This window comes from Gopherus flavomarginatus, chromosome 10, assembly GCF_025201925.1.
Source record: "Gopherus flavomarginatus isolate rGopFla2 chromosome 10, rGopFla2.mat.asm, whole genome shotgun sequence".
NCBI lineage: Eukaryota > Metazoa > Chordata > Testudines > Testudinidae > Gopherus > Gopherus flavomarginatus.
In genome coordinates, this window is record NC_066626.1 from 69728652 (window position 1) to 69744801 (window position 16150).

General features: G+C 43.5%; 1 protein-coding gene across 6 annotated transcripts in view; it reads left to right on the forward strand.

Annotated features, from left to right (window-relative positions):
• The window catches only part of SLC12A8 (solute carrier family 12 member 8), a 102790-nt gene that overhangs the window by 47558 nt on the left and 39082 nt on the right, over positions 1-16150 (forward strand). For all 6 annotated transcript variants that reach the window (XM_050917041.1, XM_050917036.1, XM_050917039.1 and 3 more), the window contains one exon: positions 9985-10098. In XM_050917041.1, coding sequence (XP_050772998.1) covers positions 9985-10098 — 114 coding nt within the window. The remainder of the gene's footprint in view (positions 1-9984; positions 10099-16150) is intronic.

The following is a 16150-nucleotide window of genomic DNA, read 5'->3' on the forward strand; positions in this document are numbered from 1 at the left end:
ATTAATATCCATCAGAACCACTACACTGTCCAATATAAAATCCCTTTAAAGGTCTTACTACTGGACAGCAAGTAGCAATGGGATTTTAACCTGATTTTATTTTGATTAATATTAAGTTATTTCTTCATCCAATAAACAGTTCTTCATATTGTAAATATTAATGTATTATCCTTGGAGGAAATATAATATGAAGAGGTAGAGTGACCTTGTGGTTACAACGAGGGGCCTGAGTTCCCTGCTCAGTAATTAATCCAGCAGGTGAGCTTTGGTGAGTCATTCAAACTCTTATTAGCTCAGTTTCCCCAACTATTGAACAGTGATAATACCACCTGCCTCAGAAAGGTGTGGGTCTTATTTAAATGCTGATCAAGCATTTAGAGATCCTCTGGTGACATGCTGTAGAAATGCAAAATCTAAAGTGTTACTGTGTATTGAAACCTGCATTGAACTGCAAAGATGTAGCATGCTGTGTTTTTAAACTTTGCAAAGAGTGTTCTGTTTAGTCATCATAAAACATGCACGGTGAGCGTTTTCCCCTTAAAGCGCTGGCAGCCTATGCACTTGTTAACTTGTTCATTCCACATAAAAATATTTGTATATTTATTGGGGGCTGACTCATCCTCCTGCTACAGTTTGACTGGCTGCAATTAGAGCAACCCCAGTCTCACTGCATGTGCATAGTACAGCTTGACTGAAGTGTGACCTAAATACAGTACCACATTTTCCTCCTTGTTGACATTGGCAGTGGTCAGAACGACAGGTGCAGTAAATTTCCAACCTTTGGCAGCTTTTGGGAGAGGGTTAATTCTGGGATCCCTCACAGCCAATAGCTGACAGGAAGTTGTATTGTGTGTTGACTTTAAACAGGAGGTTTGGGAGATCAGTTCAGAATCAGAAAACAGTGACTTGGACGGAACAAACAGTCACTGCTTCAGAAGGGTGGTGATTTCCTTTTGGGTAAACACGTCATTAATCTAAGGGAGCACATTCTTTTCCATCAAAAGATAAGGAATCCAAATAGCCTTTCTTAGGGCTTGGTCTTTTTAGATTGTTTTAACTGTGGCTTTTTCTGCTTCAATTACAGACTTTATATAATCTTTCGTTTTGGGTTTGTCCTGCTTATTATGGGTGTAAGAAAAAATCTCAGACCAGGATTCTTTCTTTCAAAACTATTCAGTGATTCCTCCCCTCCACCCCCCCCCCATTTTTTTGTTTGTTTTTTTTACAAGAAAAATGGTGATGCAAGGTTTTGTTTGTTTGTTTCATTGGGTTTTTTTGATTGCTTATAAGTGTGCTGTGTTTGAGCCTGAAGTAAATTGTTTGTCCTACTTTATAACCCGCCTCAGAAACCGGGTTTCTAATAAACACTGTCAGCTTCTCTTTTTATCATTAGTACACTTTGAATAGGAAAAAATAGTAATCAGATCCCCCTCCCCCTTGTTTCTGATTTCATCTAGCAGTGCTCAAGACACCTATCCTAGATGGTGTCTTTCACGTTGGCCAGTGGGGTGTTGTAAGGGGCCCATTGCGGGGCTCAGGCCTCAGCATGGGTAAAGGGAGACATCATTGGCACGTAGGACTCTTGAAGTGAAGAGGGTTCCGCGTGGATGTGACAATCCACTTGCAGCATTGGGACCTAATATTGCATTTCATCAGGATCTGCAGAGTATTCCCACATGTCCTCAACCATAATAAGAACACGGACAAATAATGCTAAAATAAGTATTTTAATGACTAGTGTGAATTGAACTGAGAGTTAAGAAGTAAATTATGTAGTAATACTATTTTCTTTCCCTGCCGCTGTAAAGACAAATGTGTATTTAGCACGTCTGGCAACATGGCTGCCTTAACATTGCTTAGAACCAGGCACAGTGGGCCCCAGTCCTACCAAGACTTCAAGCAGCTTCTATGAAGTATTGACTTCAGTTAGGGCTTGGAGGGGGCTGAGCACCTCTGCACTATTGGGTTGGGCTTCTGCAATTGCTGTGCAGTCTTCCCTGGAGACCTTTCTGTGTACGTCCGTGGCCTTGCACCACTGTGCTAATTATGTCATGGATATATTTTGTCCTTGCATTGATCAATCAGGATTTATTTAAATAAAATAAAGGTCCACTCCTTTTTCCAGGCCTTGGTCTGCCCCAAGCAGTGATTTGCACTCTTGCCCTAATGCTATGACAGCTTTGAGATGTAGGCAGTTATTCATGAGGCACCCAGGATATCACCAGACTCCGCTTCACTTACAACCTAAAGCTAGGATTTGAACCCAGAACTCCAGAGGTGAGTGGCAAATGGACTAACCCAATCCACCAGCAGGCTCACTGTAACATTGTGTGCTTAGCCTTTTGTGTAGTGTCTAGAACTGCAGTGCATGTGCTCGTATGCACGAATACCGCTATAATAGTATATGAGGTTATACTACTCGCTATGGTCCATTCAGTGATCTGATAGCATGCAACAACTAACACTTCCAAACTTTGTTTGTATTTATGTTTACGAAGTTGTTTGGGGTTAATGGACTGCAAAGCAGCAGCCTAAATTAGTGCTAGTAATGGGTTGACTCACAAAAGGTGTTAACATATTGTTTTGGATAAAACTTCTAGTAGTTTGGATCCAAATGTGTCCAGCACTGTTTGGTTTGAAATCTCACATGATCAGGGCTTCTTAGTAAGATTTTTGGATCCATATACAGTGGCTGGAGGCGTGGAATGCAGCAGCAAGTTGTATGCTGAATGTGGCAGAGTGCAAAGCTGGTTGCAACCAACCAACAATGGCTAGTGCACACTCTGGGGAGGACGAAATGCACTATGGACCCTCTTTCAACCCTGCAGGTCCCATCATGGCATTGTCCAAGGAAAACCAGTGGCAGGCAGCAGCTGGGAATTATGTTACCCTAACTCAGCTAGCATATACCGCACCTACTGCTATCTGTGGGGAGGGTTTGCCAAGTTTTAGTGGATCTGGCCCCCATGTAGTAGTTTTAATCTACCAGTGCCTGTCAGAAAATGTGATTTAAAGCAGAGTTTCTTGTATTTCTAGAGAAATCAGGAAGTGCAGGGATGTCTGCTCAACGCTGTTTGAAAAATGTTAAAACTTGTATGAATCTCAGTTCTGGTTTGGCAAAGATTTTGTTTGTGCTTCATTCAGTCTGGCTTACCTGGCAACTCATCTTTCCCTTTTGAATTGTTCTGTTTTACAACTCAGCAATAGCTGAACGCAGCTTCTCCTGTAACATTTGTGGGCTTGAGGGGCGGGGAAAAAAGTCACTTGCGCTTATGCCTCCTATACCAAGTTTCAGGCCACAGTGAATTGTTACAGTGAAGTTACCCCTGAATTTAGGGTTATTTAGTAGAAACTCTGACACTCAAGTCCATTCAGCTCTGCATTTCTCTCTGCTCTTTTTTCTTCCGACTCCCTCCCACTTCCTGTCCTCCTCCCAATCCTCCCTCCTCAACACTGTTTCTGTATAATTCTCTCATCTTTGCTCCCTCATTCAGAGATCTCCCTCCATGTCCTGCCTGTAACAGGTTGGCAGTATTTGCCGAAACACCCCACACAGTTATTTCACAGGTGTTAGTGGGAAAAGGATTACATAAATTCTACTTTTCAGAGTAGCAGCCGTGTTAATCTGTATCCTCAGAAAAAACAAGAGTACTTGTGGCACCTTAGAGACTAACAAATTTATTGGAGCATAAGCTTTCGTGGGCTACAGCCTCTTCTTCAGATGCATCTAAGTTCTACTAACTTTCTGAGATAGGTGTTAGTCCACCTGGATATAAGGGAGGCTGAAGTGACTCCCTCATGAGATAGGATCTAGGGTGCGGGCTAAGTAGTGACAAGAGGGGGAGCCCAAGGAGCAGCCCACCTTGGGGAGGTTTGAGCTGGACTTCATTGTATTGTTAATTTCACTGTTAACAAAGCCCAATCATAGAAAGGTGACTGGGTGGGGAGTAGGGGTTGTCTTTTGACTTTGCAGTGTGCAGACTTTGTTTTTTGGAGCAGGTTGGGAAAGGCACTTATAGTACCATTCATTTTCCTCCTTGGATCCCACACATCTTCACCACGGCCTTTTGACCATGATAACTCACCAGAGATCTATACCGTTTCAAGTGATCTTCACAGTTGGCTGAACTTTTACTGTTTGTGTCTGATTTAGATTAGCAGAGTGGGACAGTGTCTTCCTCTATGTTTGTGCATGTCAAAGGAGATTATAATTGAATAATAATCTTAGCTAAAGTAGCGTGAATGGCACCTGCTCTGGGTTGTGCCTCAGTGAAGCTTTCAAAACTGTCATCATAACCAGTGGATCATGAGATCATCAGGCTGTCGCCTGCACAGGAACTAAATCCAGTTGTTTATGTAAATTGGAAGGCAGGGACAAAATGTTAGCAAGCAATTGTGCCATGATCTCCATTGTGATTTGTAGCATGAAACCTTACAAGCAAATGAATTACAAAAACCAATTACGGATCTTCAGGAATCCATATGCATGCAAGTTGTTTTTCTTCTAAGGATTAACCCTGGATGGGAGCTCATCCACTCAGATGTTTGGAAACTAATCCCTAGCATTGTGTTAGAAGATCACTGTGAGTAACACTGGGCACAATTAAGAGAATAGTCTTGACTTTTTCTTGGTGTTTCTCTTCTGTTATGGGCTATGGGTATAATTTTTTAGTGAGTTTACTGCTGGTGTGAGCTGCATAGACCCAATGAATGGAAGTCCTATGTGTATTCACGCCATAGGCAGTGGTGGCGGTGTGACCTTCTCCACACCAGACCTCAGCTCTGACATAGAAGGAAAGAGAGGGTAGCTGATTCTCCATACTCGAGTCCGTCTTTTGCCCCTCTGGTGAGGTTTTCAATAGGATACTGTACTTGTACTGGTTTTGTGTTGGGGGTACTTGTCTTCTGGAAACTAGACCAGACCAAATTCATTTCATATAGCTCATCCAACATAGCAACCATCTCTGGGTATCACCAGCCTGACTGGGCTTGTAAGGATGACTTTGTGGTGAAAGAACATAATACCACAACCAGAGCTGAGTGAATTTTTTTTTTTGGATGAATAGGAGTTTTTCCCCCCTGAAAAATTTAACAGGAATTTTCCTAATAATTTTGGCCAATTTTTTGGGGGGGGAGGAGGCCTTAGATACCATTTACAAAATGCAGGGAGGAGCATCACTTTATAACTTTTAACCCAGTGGTTAGGGCATTTACCTGGGATGTGAGAGACCCATGTTCAATTCCCCCTCCACCCCCCCGTCTGATGAAGAGAGAGGATTTGAATGTGGTTCTTTCATGACATAGAAGAGCGTTGGGATATGGGATATTCTGGTATGGGTCTGTCTCAGTCTCTCCTGTGAATAAAATACTTGAATAGTCATTGGGTCAGAGAGAATGAGAGCAAGTGAACATGACTGTATAGCCTGGTGGTTAGGCACTCACCAGGCAGATGGGAGACCCATATCTCTTTTCCAAAAAACATTTAATTATTTATACACGGGTGCAGAAGACATTGAGAGAGACCTGCACTATAATATCCAATAACCCAATGGCTAGGTGCTCTCCAAAATGCTGCTTCATGAAGACTGAGGACTTTGCAAGTGTTTTGGCAATGGTGATGGAGAGGAACAGGGCCAACTTCAGTGAGGAAACTGACAGGATTTACTGATTGAAGAAGGAGAGAAATAGAGAAGAGGAGATATTTACTCTAGCATTCTACAGTTATGCTGAGGCTCTCCTAGCCCCACATCTTCCCCTCCAGGATCCTGAACATTCTAGAGTCAGCCCCAGAAAACATCCTGCAAGAAAAAACTTGCTGACTATTCCAGTGAGAAAAATCCAAGCCAGGTACCACTTTGTGGTATTTGGAATGGAAACATGGTGGTTTATTTATTTATTTTTTTAAATATCACAGTTTTCCAAGAACTCAGCATCCACCTTTGTGCATAAATCTCTAATCACAAGTACAGTGTAGTAAGTGACGGTCATTTGGTGGAATGTTCTTTAAGGTAGTTTTCATTTGTGCATGATTTAGTTTCGTGGTCAATCCTGCTTCCCTGCCAGGGTTTGCTTAACTTTAAGCTTATGAGTAGGCTTTTTGAATCTGGCCAAAACTTGACTAATTTGTAATGAGCTCCAGGTTGCATAAAACTTGGCAGGGCAGATATCCTTTATGTAGTTGCATAATGGGCTGACCCCAAATAACCACTGCTTGCTGGCAGGGTCTCCAAATCAGTCATTTTCCAAGATCTTAAAGTGCTAGGCGGAAACCTCAGGCTCTGCACACGGCCAGCCCACTAAGGTGTGTCCTGTGTTCTTGAGCCCCGCGTCTTGAAGCTGACTCAAGTATTTTTCTCTTCTTCAAACTGAAAAAACCCAACTGTTAAAATTGTCCAAGGGTGAGGAGAAACAAAGCTTCCAACATCAGCATTTAGAGCTCAGGGAGGGAGCTTCTCCTCGCCTTCGGTGAGTGAAGTGTTGAGAGTTACGGATGCTTTCTGTTTCCTTTTGTAACATACCGCACAATGTGGGCGAGGGATCTGAGTACAGTGTGAGCTAAATCCTGTGCCTCCTCCGTTCTCCTAGGGAATCCAACCAACTCCTTCTCTAGGCATGACTTTTTCTCAAAATCCTCTCACCAGGAGGCATAAATGAATCTGAAAATAAGACCCAGCGCTGTTCTCTCTTTCAGATTTGAGGATGAGGATGATGCTGGTCAGGGATAACCTTCCTCAGTAGGCATTTTATATTCATCTGCCAAGGCAAATGGAAGAACAAACAAATAGTATGACTCTTATACAGCACACCCACAGTGCACAAGATACTTCACAAAACAAATACAGAGGCCGGGTCTTGCAATCCAAGATTAGATGTGTTGCGGTGAGTGACCGTAACTAATAAAGAGGGGGAAGATTGGATGCAACGAGGGGAAGAAGCACAAGGATCACTAACTTCTGTGTATTTATAAATAAATTACATGCAGATGACTGGCCTATTGCCAGTGCAGCCCCCAGGGTTCAAAGTTTGGGTCCCTCTTACATAAGACCAACCAACAGACCATGCCATTTACTTTTTAAGCAAGAATCCCTACAAAAATAAATCAATCTCTTGTATTGTATTGTCATACAAAGGACGGTTCCCAGCAAGTGCTTTTGGTTGAGCTCCAGAGTACTTACTGCTTTCCTTTGACTACATGCTTGGGATAGCAGAGACACTCTTCCCAAAATAATTATTCAGTTGAAAAACCAATTTTTCCTCAAACAATAGAGGCAGCTCCAGGCACCAGCTCAGCAAGTGCGTGCCTGGGGCTGCAAGCTGCGGGGGTTGGCCTGCCGGTCGCTGTGAGGGTGGCATGCCTGCGGGAGGTCTGCGGGTCCCACGGCTTTGGCGGCAATTCGGCGACAGGTATGCTGAAGGTGTGGGACCGGCAGATCACCCGCAGAAACGCTGCCGAATCAGCGTGACCAGCAAACCGCCCACAGGCATGCCACCAAAGGCCGCCTGACTGCCGTGCTTGGGATGGCAAAAAACATAGAGCCGCCCCGGTCCTGCCATGAGTTCAGGAGGTTGGACTAGATGACATACTTAGGTCCCTTCCAGTCCTATACTTCTAAGATTCTGTGATCAGGGCCGGCTCCAGGCCCCAGCGCGCAAAGCGCGTGCTTGGGGCGGCATGCTGCAGGGGGCTCTCTGCCGGTTGTGGGGAGGGCGGCAGGCGGCTCCGATGGACCTCCCACAGGCGTGCCTGTGGAGGGTCCGCTGGTCCTGCGGCTCCGGTGGAGCATCTGCAGGCACACCTGCGGGAGGTCCACCGGAGCCACGGAACCAGCAAGCGGCAGAGCGCCCCCAGCGGCGTGCCACCGTGCTTGGGGCGGCGAAATGGCTGGAGCCGGCCCTGTCTGTGATTAAAAAAAAAGTAGTAGCAAGACATTTTTTGTGCTTTTTGTCAGTGAGTATCCATTCATGCCAAGGCCACTCAGTTGATGAGGATTCTGTAGGAGCTTTTGATTATCCATAGGAATTTTCTGTGATGGTTTCAAAGCCCTGTTGTTCTATGTATTTTTAGAAGTAAACTTTGTAGATGTTTTAAGCAAAGCTCTCGTTTATCAAAAGAGTCATTTGCGTTCTCTTCGAGGCAAAGGACAGCTGTGATAGAGTCTATACTGAGTCACCTTTGCTCTTCACGTGAAATACTGGTCATTGCACTGAACACTCATTCCACTGGACTGTTAGTTCCTCATAAACACAGGGAAAGTTCTCATTGGTATAATAATATGCCATGGACAAACATTTTGTAGTTATTGAAGCAAATGTTTTGCTTAATGAAATGAAAAACCAGTACAGTTCATGTCTCCTGGAAGAAGTTCTTGCAGCACAAGGACACCATATGAAAAACCAGGACTGTCCCAGTCAACTGAGACAATAGGGTCACTTTATCTATAGAGTCTGTTGTATGTATCATTTACTACTTACCACATTTCCGTGATCCGAGCCATTTTTACTATGACCATCCCATGACCTTTCCTTGAGCTGTCAGCCTCAAATATGTCTGGCAAATTCAGATGGTTTAATGTGCAGTATCCAAATCTGCACTGTGTGTGTGGGTGGTGGAGGGGGGAATAAATTTCTTAGATACTTGGAGATTATCATTTACACAGTGCTGATCTCTCGCCAGTTGCCTTTTTCCATACTTTGTAACACCTTTCCTTTTTTTTAAATCAAAATTCATGTGTGATCTGGAAAAACTTAGAATCAGGTGGGTGTGGGGAAGCATGAAATCTCCAGCAACAGCAGAAGGTACGCGGTTATTGGCATTTGTTTTTCATTATGATACATGTTTACATACCAGTTTAAACATCTGCTGAAGATCTGGGAAAGAGTTTTGTTGGTCATAGCGCACAGCCATGTGTTCGGCTACATATTTGAAACCATAGTGCAGCAACAGAATAACAATGTAGGTGGGGATGCTAAGAATAAAACTTGACGTGGGAGTCTCTGGCTATATTATAGGGCCTTATTTTTTTCAGTCTGTGTCTGAGTTTAACCTACAGGGGAGGACCTAATCTACGGTACATCAAGTTTATCTCAGCTGTGGGTTTATTGATAACATGTGCTTAAAGATGCATTGTATGTATTGATGGATGGCAATTCTCACAGTCAGTGTTTGTCAATTGTAGACTTAGGGCTTCTTTACATGGGGAAACTGACAGGCAGATCTATAGTGGTAAAATTATACTACAGGGCTATAACTCCCATGTGGACAGAATTCTGGAATAAAAGTGACTTTATTTCAGTATAATAACTCTGCTTTAGAAGTGGAGAGTTTTATACTGGCATAGCTATAGTGGGATCATTATACTGCTGTAGTTCTGCCAGTCAGTTTCTCCACACAGACAAGCCCTTATAGGCAGATTTTGTGAGCCTTGTCCTCAGCTGGCTTAAATCCAGGCAGCTCCAAGGATTTCAATGGTGCTGTGAGGATTTACACCAGCTGGTGATCTGACTATGCCCATTTTAGTTGTATTTAGCTACAGTTTCTCCAGAAATTTAAAATAGGACCGACCGTATTTTCCTGAATTCATATTAATTATTACAAATTTAAGGCTTAAACGAATTGGTGTGGTCATGTGTTTGGAAAATAGACCTTCCCCAGTGGCGGGGGAGGGAAAGAGAGTGTGTCTACACTGCAACTAGACACCCAGAGCTGGCCCGTGCTAGCTGACTCACGGAGCTCAGACTGCGGGGTTGTTTCATTGCCGTGTGGACAGCCTGAGCCCAGAAGGCTACACAGCAACGAAACAGCCCCGCAGCTTGAGACTCGTGAGCCCGAATTGGCTAGCATGGGCCAGCCACGGGGTTTTCTTTGCTGTGTAGATATATCGTGTGTGTGAGAGAGAGAGAGAGAGACTGTAAATAAGGATTTCCATCTATCAGATTCCAAATCCATTTCCTTGTAGTTTACATTTAAACCCCTTGTGTTTGCAGAACATGGCTTTGTTGGATATTCGAAAGAACTTATGTTTAACAACACGCTACCGGACTACAGTACTGGGGAGTCCTTCTTCACTGTTTTTGGAGTGTTTTTCCCAGCTGCTACAGGTACTATACGTTTTATTACCTATACTGCATTATAGAGATGAGCACATATAAACAATGTGAATTAGTCTTAGCACCTTCTGATCATAGATCATTAGGGTTGGAAGGGACCTCAGGAGATCATCTAGTCCAACCCCCTGCTCAAAGCAGGACCAATCCTTAAATCCCTAAATGGCCCCTTCAAGGATTGAACTCACAACCCTGGGTTTAGCAGGCAAATGCCACTGAGCTATCAAGTCAGGTTTGCAATGCAAGCAGCTCTCCTGATTATCAGAGCTGGCCATGCCAGCCTGCCTCAGTGAGTACATGGTGGATCAGTGATTCTGGGATGACTCACATTCTGCATAGCCGCATTGCACTCTTTAATTTAATCTTCTTTTTCCTGGTGGTCAGAAATTCCATGTTGTTTCTAATCTATTGGTGCTGAGCTGTAACTGGCATGACCTTCTAATTTTCAGGCCTTTTTTCCCCAGTGGACACTGACTCTTTTATCTTAACTCCTTGATACAGGGAGCTGGGATTTCTTTGAATGCAGTCCACTGTTATCTATGAAACCTGTACTGACTTGCAGACTAGAGGGTTAGACATTGGTTTAGGTCAGTGATATTAGGCCATAGTATTAATCTACCGTATCACATTTGATAGCACTTACCTATAATGGTGATGAACAAGATTTATTTCCTAAATTTTGAGTAATAATTCTTAAATGCTTCTGCTAAAGTAGATGAACGTTCCCATTTCATTTTAGATTGGGCAACTAATGCACAGGTAAGTTTTGCTTAAGATCACACAACAAATCAGTGGTAAAGTTGCAAAAAAAAACAACAACCAAACCCATTTGTGTTGAGTCCCAGCCCTTTACTCAATGCCCTGCCCCACAGTTATCCTCTCTTCCTAATTATAGATTTTTCTTTGCATTAGCCTCTCAGCATAGCTACTAAGAGACTCTTGCTAATGCTCATTGCTGTGCTGATGTGGTATGTGTAAGGTGAAGGCTGGTGGCGTGGTATGTGTAGTACCATTGCTTATCATTCCAGCTGACACACTTGTTAAATTTAATTGTGGATCTGGTTTTATTTCACTTTCCTAAATTAACTAAAAGACCATAAAAAAGGAATCTGGCAATGCCAAGTGGGAATGAAATCTCCGTCTATTCGAGTTAGAATACCTCTTGTTGATGCTGTTTTTTTGCTATAAAAGGTACCGATTGTAAGCAGTTTCCATAGTGATGAATCCTTGGATTATAGAATGAACTTTCAGAGGATTAGCTCTAAGCAACTAGCCGAAAGTCATTAGCAGAATTGCTGCAATACAGGGAGACATATTATATGACTTCATAAAACAGATGAAATAAATGAGTATTCCAGTAGCATAAATACTTGTTTTGTTAGAAATCTACCTCATTTGTCTTGGAGGAGCAATTGTTCCTGTTACTTCCGTTTTGTCCCAAAATATTCGTTCAGCCAGCTGGATCACCAGGGCTACGTGAACGTACTGCGAAGACCGACTGAAGAATCTTTCTTTCAATGGCTTGTCTGGCCTTTTACAGAAGGGAATTGCTTCCCGTTTCCTTAAACACTCCTGTAGTTCTGTTCTGACGCTACTGATTATAAAGAGAGTATTTGTCAGAGTGGGGATAGAGGGGGTAGTGATGTGTCGGGCCTAGCAGAGTGTCAGAGCACATTCAGAACTCAGAAAGGCTTGGCCTCTGAACCTCTCCTGTTTCATGCATTTTGTTGAGTAGTTGGCATAGCTGCTCTTTTGTTCACTCTCTGTGGAAGGACTGAAGCACTTTAAAGTCTTTTGAATCTTCTATCATTGTGTTGCCTGCACAACCTAAGGGCTCAATCCTGCCATGATGGGCACTCCCTTAAAGTCCTTTCACTTCCACAGTGGTTGAGTGTGCTCAGTGCCTTAATGGAGAGTGGGCCATTGTGAAAGTGCTTGAGTTGTTATTTCTTATTTGCCTCTCACTGAACTCCCTTATGCTAAGTCCAAACAGGTTGGGCAGTGATTAGGCAGGCAGCTTCTCGCCTGTGCTCAGTGAGAGTTTGTTTTACTTTACTGCTATCTTGTCAGTGTGGCTAGTGGCACCATGTGCTCCCTCCTGGGAGAATCACTGTTCTGAGTCCAGCCTCAAGCTGTAGCATCCCAGGAAAGGTAGTGGCAGATGTTATTGTTTTTCCTTTCTCCCTTACCCGTGACTACTGGCTATGAGGAGGCTGCCATGTCATCCCCATGTCTGGAGTGCAGCTGCTCCTAACCATCTAATGGGGGGAAAAGGAGTACAGTAGAACCTCAGAGTTACAAACACCAGAGTTATGAACTGATCAGTCAACCACACACCTCATTTGGAACCAGAAGTATGCAATCAGGCAGCAGAGCCACCCCACCCCCACAAAAAAGCAAATACCGTACAGAACAGTACCATGTTAAACGTAAACTACTAAAAAATATAAAGGGAAAGTTTAAAAAATAGATTTGATAAGGCAAGGAAACTGTTTCTGTGCTTGTTTCATTTAAACAGAGATAGTTAAAAGCAGCATTTTTTCTTCTATGTGGTGAAGTTTCAAAGCTGGGTTAAGTCAATGTTCAGTTGTAACAATGTCAATGTTCTTTTGAAAGAAGAACCATACCGTTTTGTTCAGAGTTACAAACAACCTCCGTTCCTGAGGTATTTGTAACTCTTGAGGTTCCACTGTGTTTATGACAAAGCTGCAGAGAAAATTAGCCTTAGTGTTATTAAATAGTTCTTCATCGCTGCTGATTCTTGGCAGCTAGGAAAGCCCAAGCTAATAGATTGAACTTATTTAAAGCTCGGTCAGTTTATTATTTCATTGGTTAGCAGTTGTAATATCCGTGGTAATATTGTAGCCCATGAAAGCTTATGCTCAAATAAATTTGTTAGTCTCTCATGTGCCACAAATACTCCTGTTCTCTTTTTAGTAATACTAGAGAGTCTCTTAAAATACAGCTTTGTGTGGTGTACAGCGTAATTAATTGGGTTGTTACACACAACTTCCCTCATTTTGGTTAGTCACTTATTCGGAGGATTTAAACAATTCCCTGCCAGTAGCAATGTGCCAGTGGTGATTGTGTGATCTTACTCCCATTCCTGTTTGTATGAGAGCAGTGGACAGAGGCGCCATCCAGGTGCCAGTATGTTAGGTGCAGTACGTACAGAAGAATTTACCCGGAAGAACTTGCAGTATGTTTGGACAAGTAAAAAGTTGGGAGTAAGGAAGTACACGGAATTGAGGGCTTGCCTACATTGAAAATGCTGGACTGGCGCAGCCAATGGGAGCTGCTGGGGGCGCTGCCTGAAGCAAGAGTAACACACAGACCCCTGTGCCCCCCTTTCCCATGTTTCGGCTGCTTCCCGGCATAGTGTAGGGGCAGGGCAGGCAGGAATCCTGCCCTTCCTCCGGTGCGCGTTGGGCTGGAGCCGCTCTAGGTAAACGCTGGGGCCGGGCGGGGGTGCTGTGAGGAGCTCGCGGGCCACAGAAAATAACCCCATGGGCCACGTGTTTGAGACCCCTGGTCTAACCTGTGTTTTTTGTCCTTTGACGGCAGAGGTGTTAATTAGCCACTTTACCTTGAATTGTTTCTTAGATTATGTGTTAACTACTTATGCTAACTTATGCTACTTATTTAGCTTACTTATAAGCTACTTATGCTAAACAATCTTAAGCTACTTAATTAGCTACTTATGCTAAACAATCCATTCAACCTTATATTTGGGTGTGACATTCTCAATACCTTTCCCGGTGCCTTTCCCAGACCTGAAGAAGAGCTCTGTGTCGCTTGAAAGCGTGTCTCTCTTTCACCAACAGAAATTGGTCCAATAAAAAATATTATCTCGTTATCTCATATTGTGTCTCTGAAGTGAAGCTGAGTAAATTATACTTTCTGTGGATTTCATTAAAAAAAAATTTTTAAGGTCATGGTCCAAATTCTCTCCTCAGTTTTTCTGGATTTTCAGTGATATGACTCCAGTGATGCGAGTGGAGTTAGTCCAGATTTTCAGTTAGGCTAGGTTGCCTGATGCCTAGTTTTTGACCAGAAAGTCTGGTCAAAAGTGGTCTGTAGGGTGTCCACTCAGTACTTCTGACTGAAAAAACAATGAGTCCTTGTGGCAATTTAGAGACTAACAAATTTATTTGGGCATAAGCTTTCGTGGGTTAGAACCCATTTCATCAGATGCGTGGAGTGGAAAGTACAGTAGCAGGTATATATATACACATAGCTTATGCCCAAATAAATTTGTTAGTCTCTAAGGTACCACAAGGACTCCTTGTTGTTTTTGCTGATACAGACTAACACGGCTAGCACTCTGAAACCTTACTTCTGACTGGACACCAAAAGTCCGGCTACCACCTGTAAATGCCAGCAGCAGCCTATCACCCACAGGTGCCAGGTCATCAACCCGTGCCAGCTCCTTCTCAGTCGGTGCTGCCTCCTACCTGTATCTCGTGGGCAAGCAGGCAGGCTCTGCAGCAGCCTCCAGCCTGGCTCTGCAGCAGCAGGGGAGTCCCTGCGGAAGTGGAGGGGGAGTGAGTGAGTGATGGGAGGGGGAGTGAGTGACTGGGGCAGGGGCCTGTAGTGTCCAGTTTTAAGAAATTTGAAAGTTGGCAAATCCTAAGTTAGGCCCAAATTCTGCTCACAGTTACCTTTGTCTTTCCATATAATAGCCATTTAAAGCATTTCAGAGGGAAGTAGGATGCATCTGGCTTTATTCTTAAAGTTCTGTAATTTAATGAAGAGGTCACACACACACACACACACACACACACACACTTGCATATACACCTCTACCCCGATAACGCTGTCCTCAGGAGCCAAAAAATCTTACCGCATTATAGGTAAAACCATGTTATATTGAACTTGCTTTGATCTGCCCGAGCACGCAGCTCCTTGCCCCGCCCTCCCCCCCGAGAGCTGCTTTACCACGTTATATCTGAATTCGTCTTACATCGGGTCACATTATATCAGTGTAGAGGTGTATACATGTGTGTGTACACACATGCGTTGCTGGCTTGCATGTGTATTTATGGGCATGGAGGATTATTGATTATGTCATAAAGGCTAAAATAATTACTGTAGATGGAGTAAAAATACCTGTATTTTTATAACTTCACCAAAGCACAAATGAATGAATATTTTTTCAAAAAGTTGTGGGTGAATGCATTCCTAATTAGTCTGTATTATTGCCGTGATTTCACATGCACACTGGATATGTGTGTGTGCAAATGGTCATGTATGCGCTTAACTGGGAATTTGCATGTGCAAGGAGTCAGAAATTGCACAGCTCATATTGTTGCTTGCAAAACTACATGCACAAACTGGGCACACAGTTGTTGGTGCATTTTTGAAAATGAAGACTTAAGCTTGTCTTAGGTAAAGAATGCTCTATTTTTTATTATTTCTATTAAGATCCAAATAATTGCTTTTTAATAAAAGATGCATCTTAGAATTAACATTGTATAGTCCTGTTCATAAAAGCATTCTTCAAGTGCTGGTCTCCATATGGATTCCCCTGTGAGTATGCATGCACTTCATGCTCTGGTGACCGAATAATTTGTGCAGGCATTGGTCAGTGGTTTGAGCATTGTCCTGCTAAACCCAGGGTTGTGAGTTCAATCCTTGAGGGGGCCATTTATGGATCTGGAGCAAAAATCTGTCTGGGGATTGGTCCTGCTTTGAGCAGGGGGTTGGACTAGATGACTTCCTGAGGTCCCTTCCAATCCTGATATTCTAGGATGACTGCACCGCTGCAATTTCACTTGCACTACACTGATAGTATAAGGGGCAGATTGGAAGGACTGCCCCTTCAGTTCCTCCTTACTGTCACGTGGCCTGAGTCGGAACCTCCAGTGTCAGGCCTTGGCTGGGGGTACCCCTCTGTACATTGGTCAGAGACATGAAGGAGTGCACATCCTAGCAAGAGGCCTGATGCAGGCGTGAGGGAGAATACACCTATGGACTCACTGTCAGGGTTTCCTCAGGAGAGCAGGGGATGCTGTCATAAGCACAAGAGCAGCCTCCCCCCCCCCAC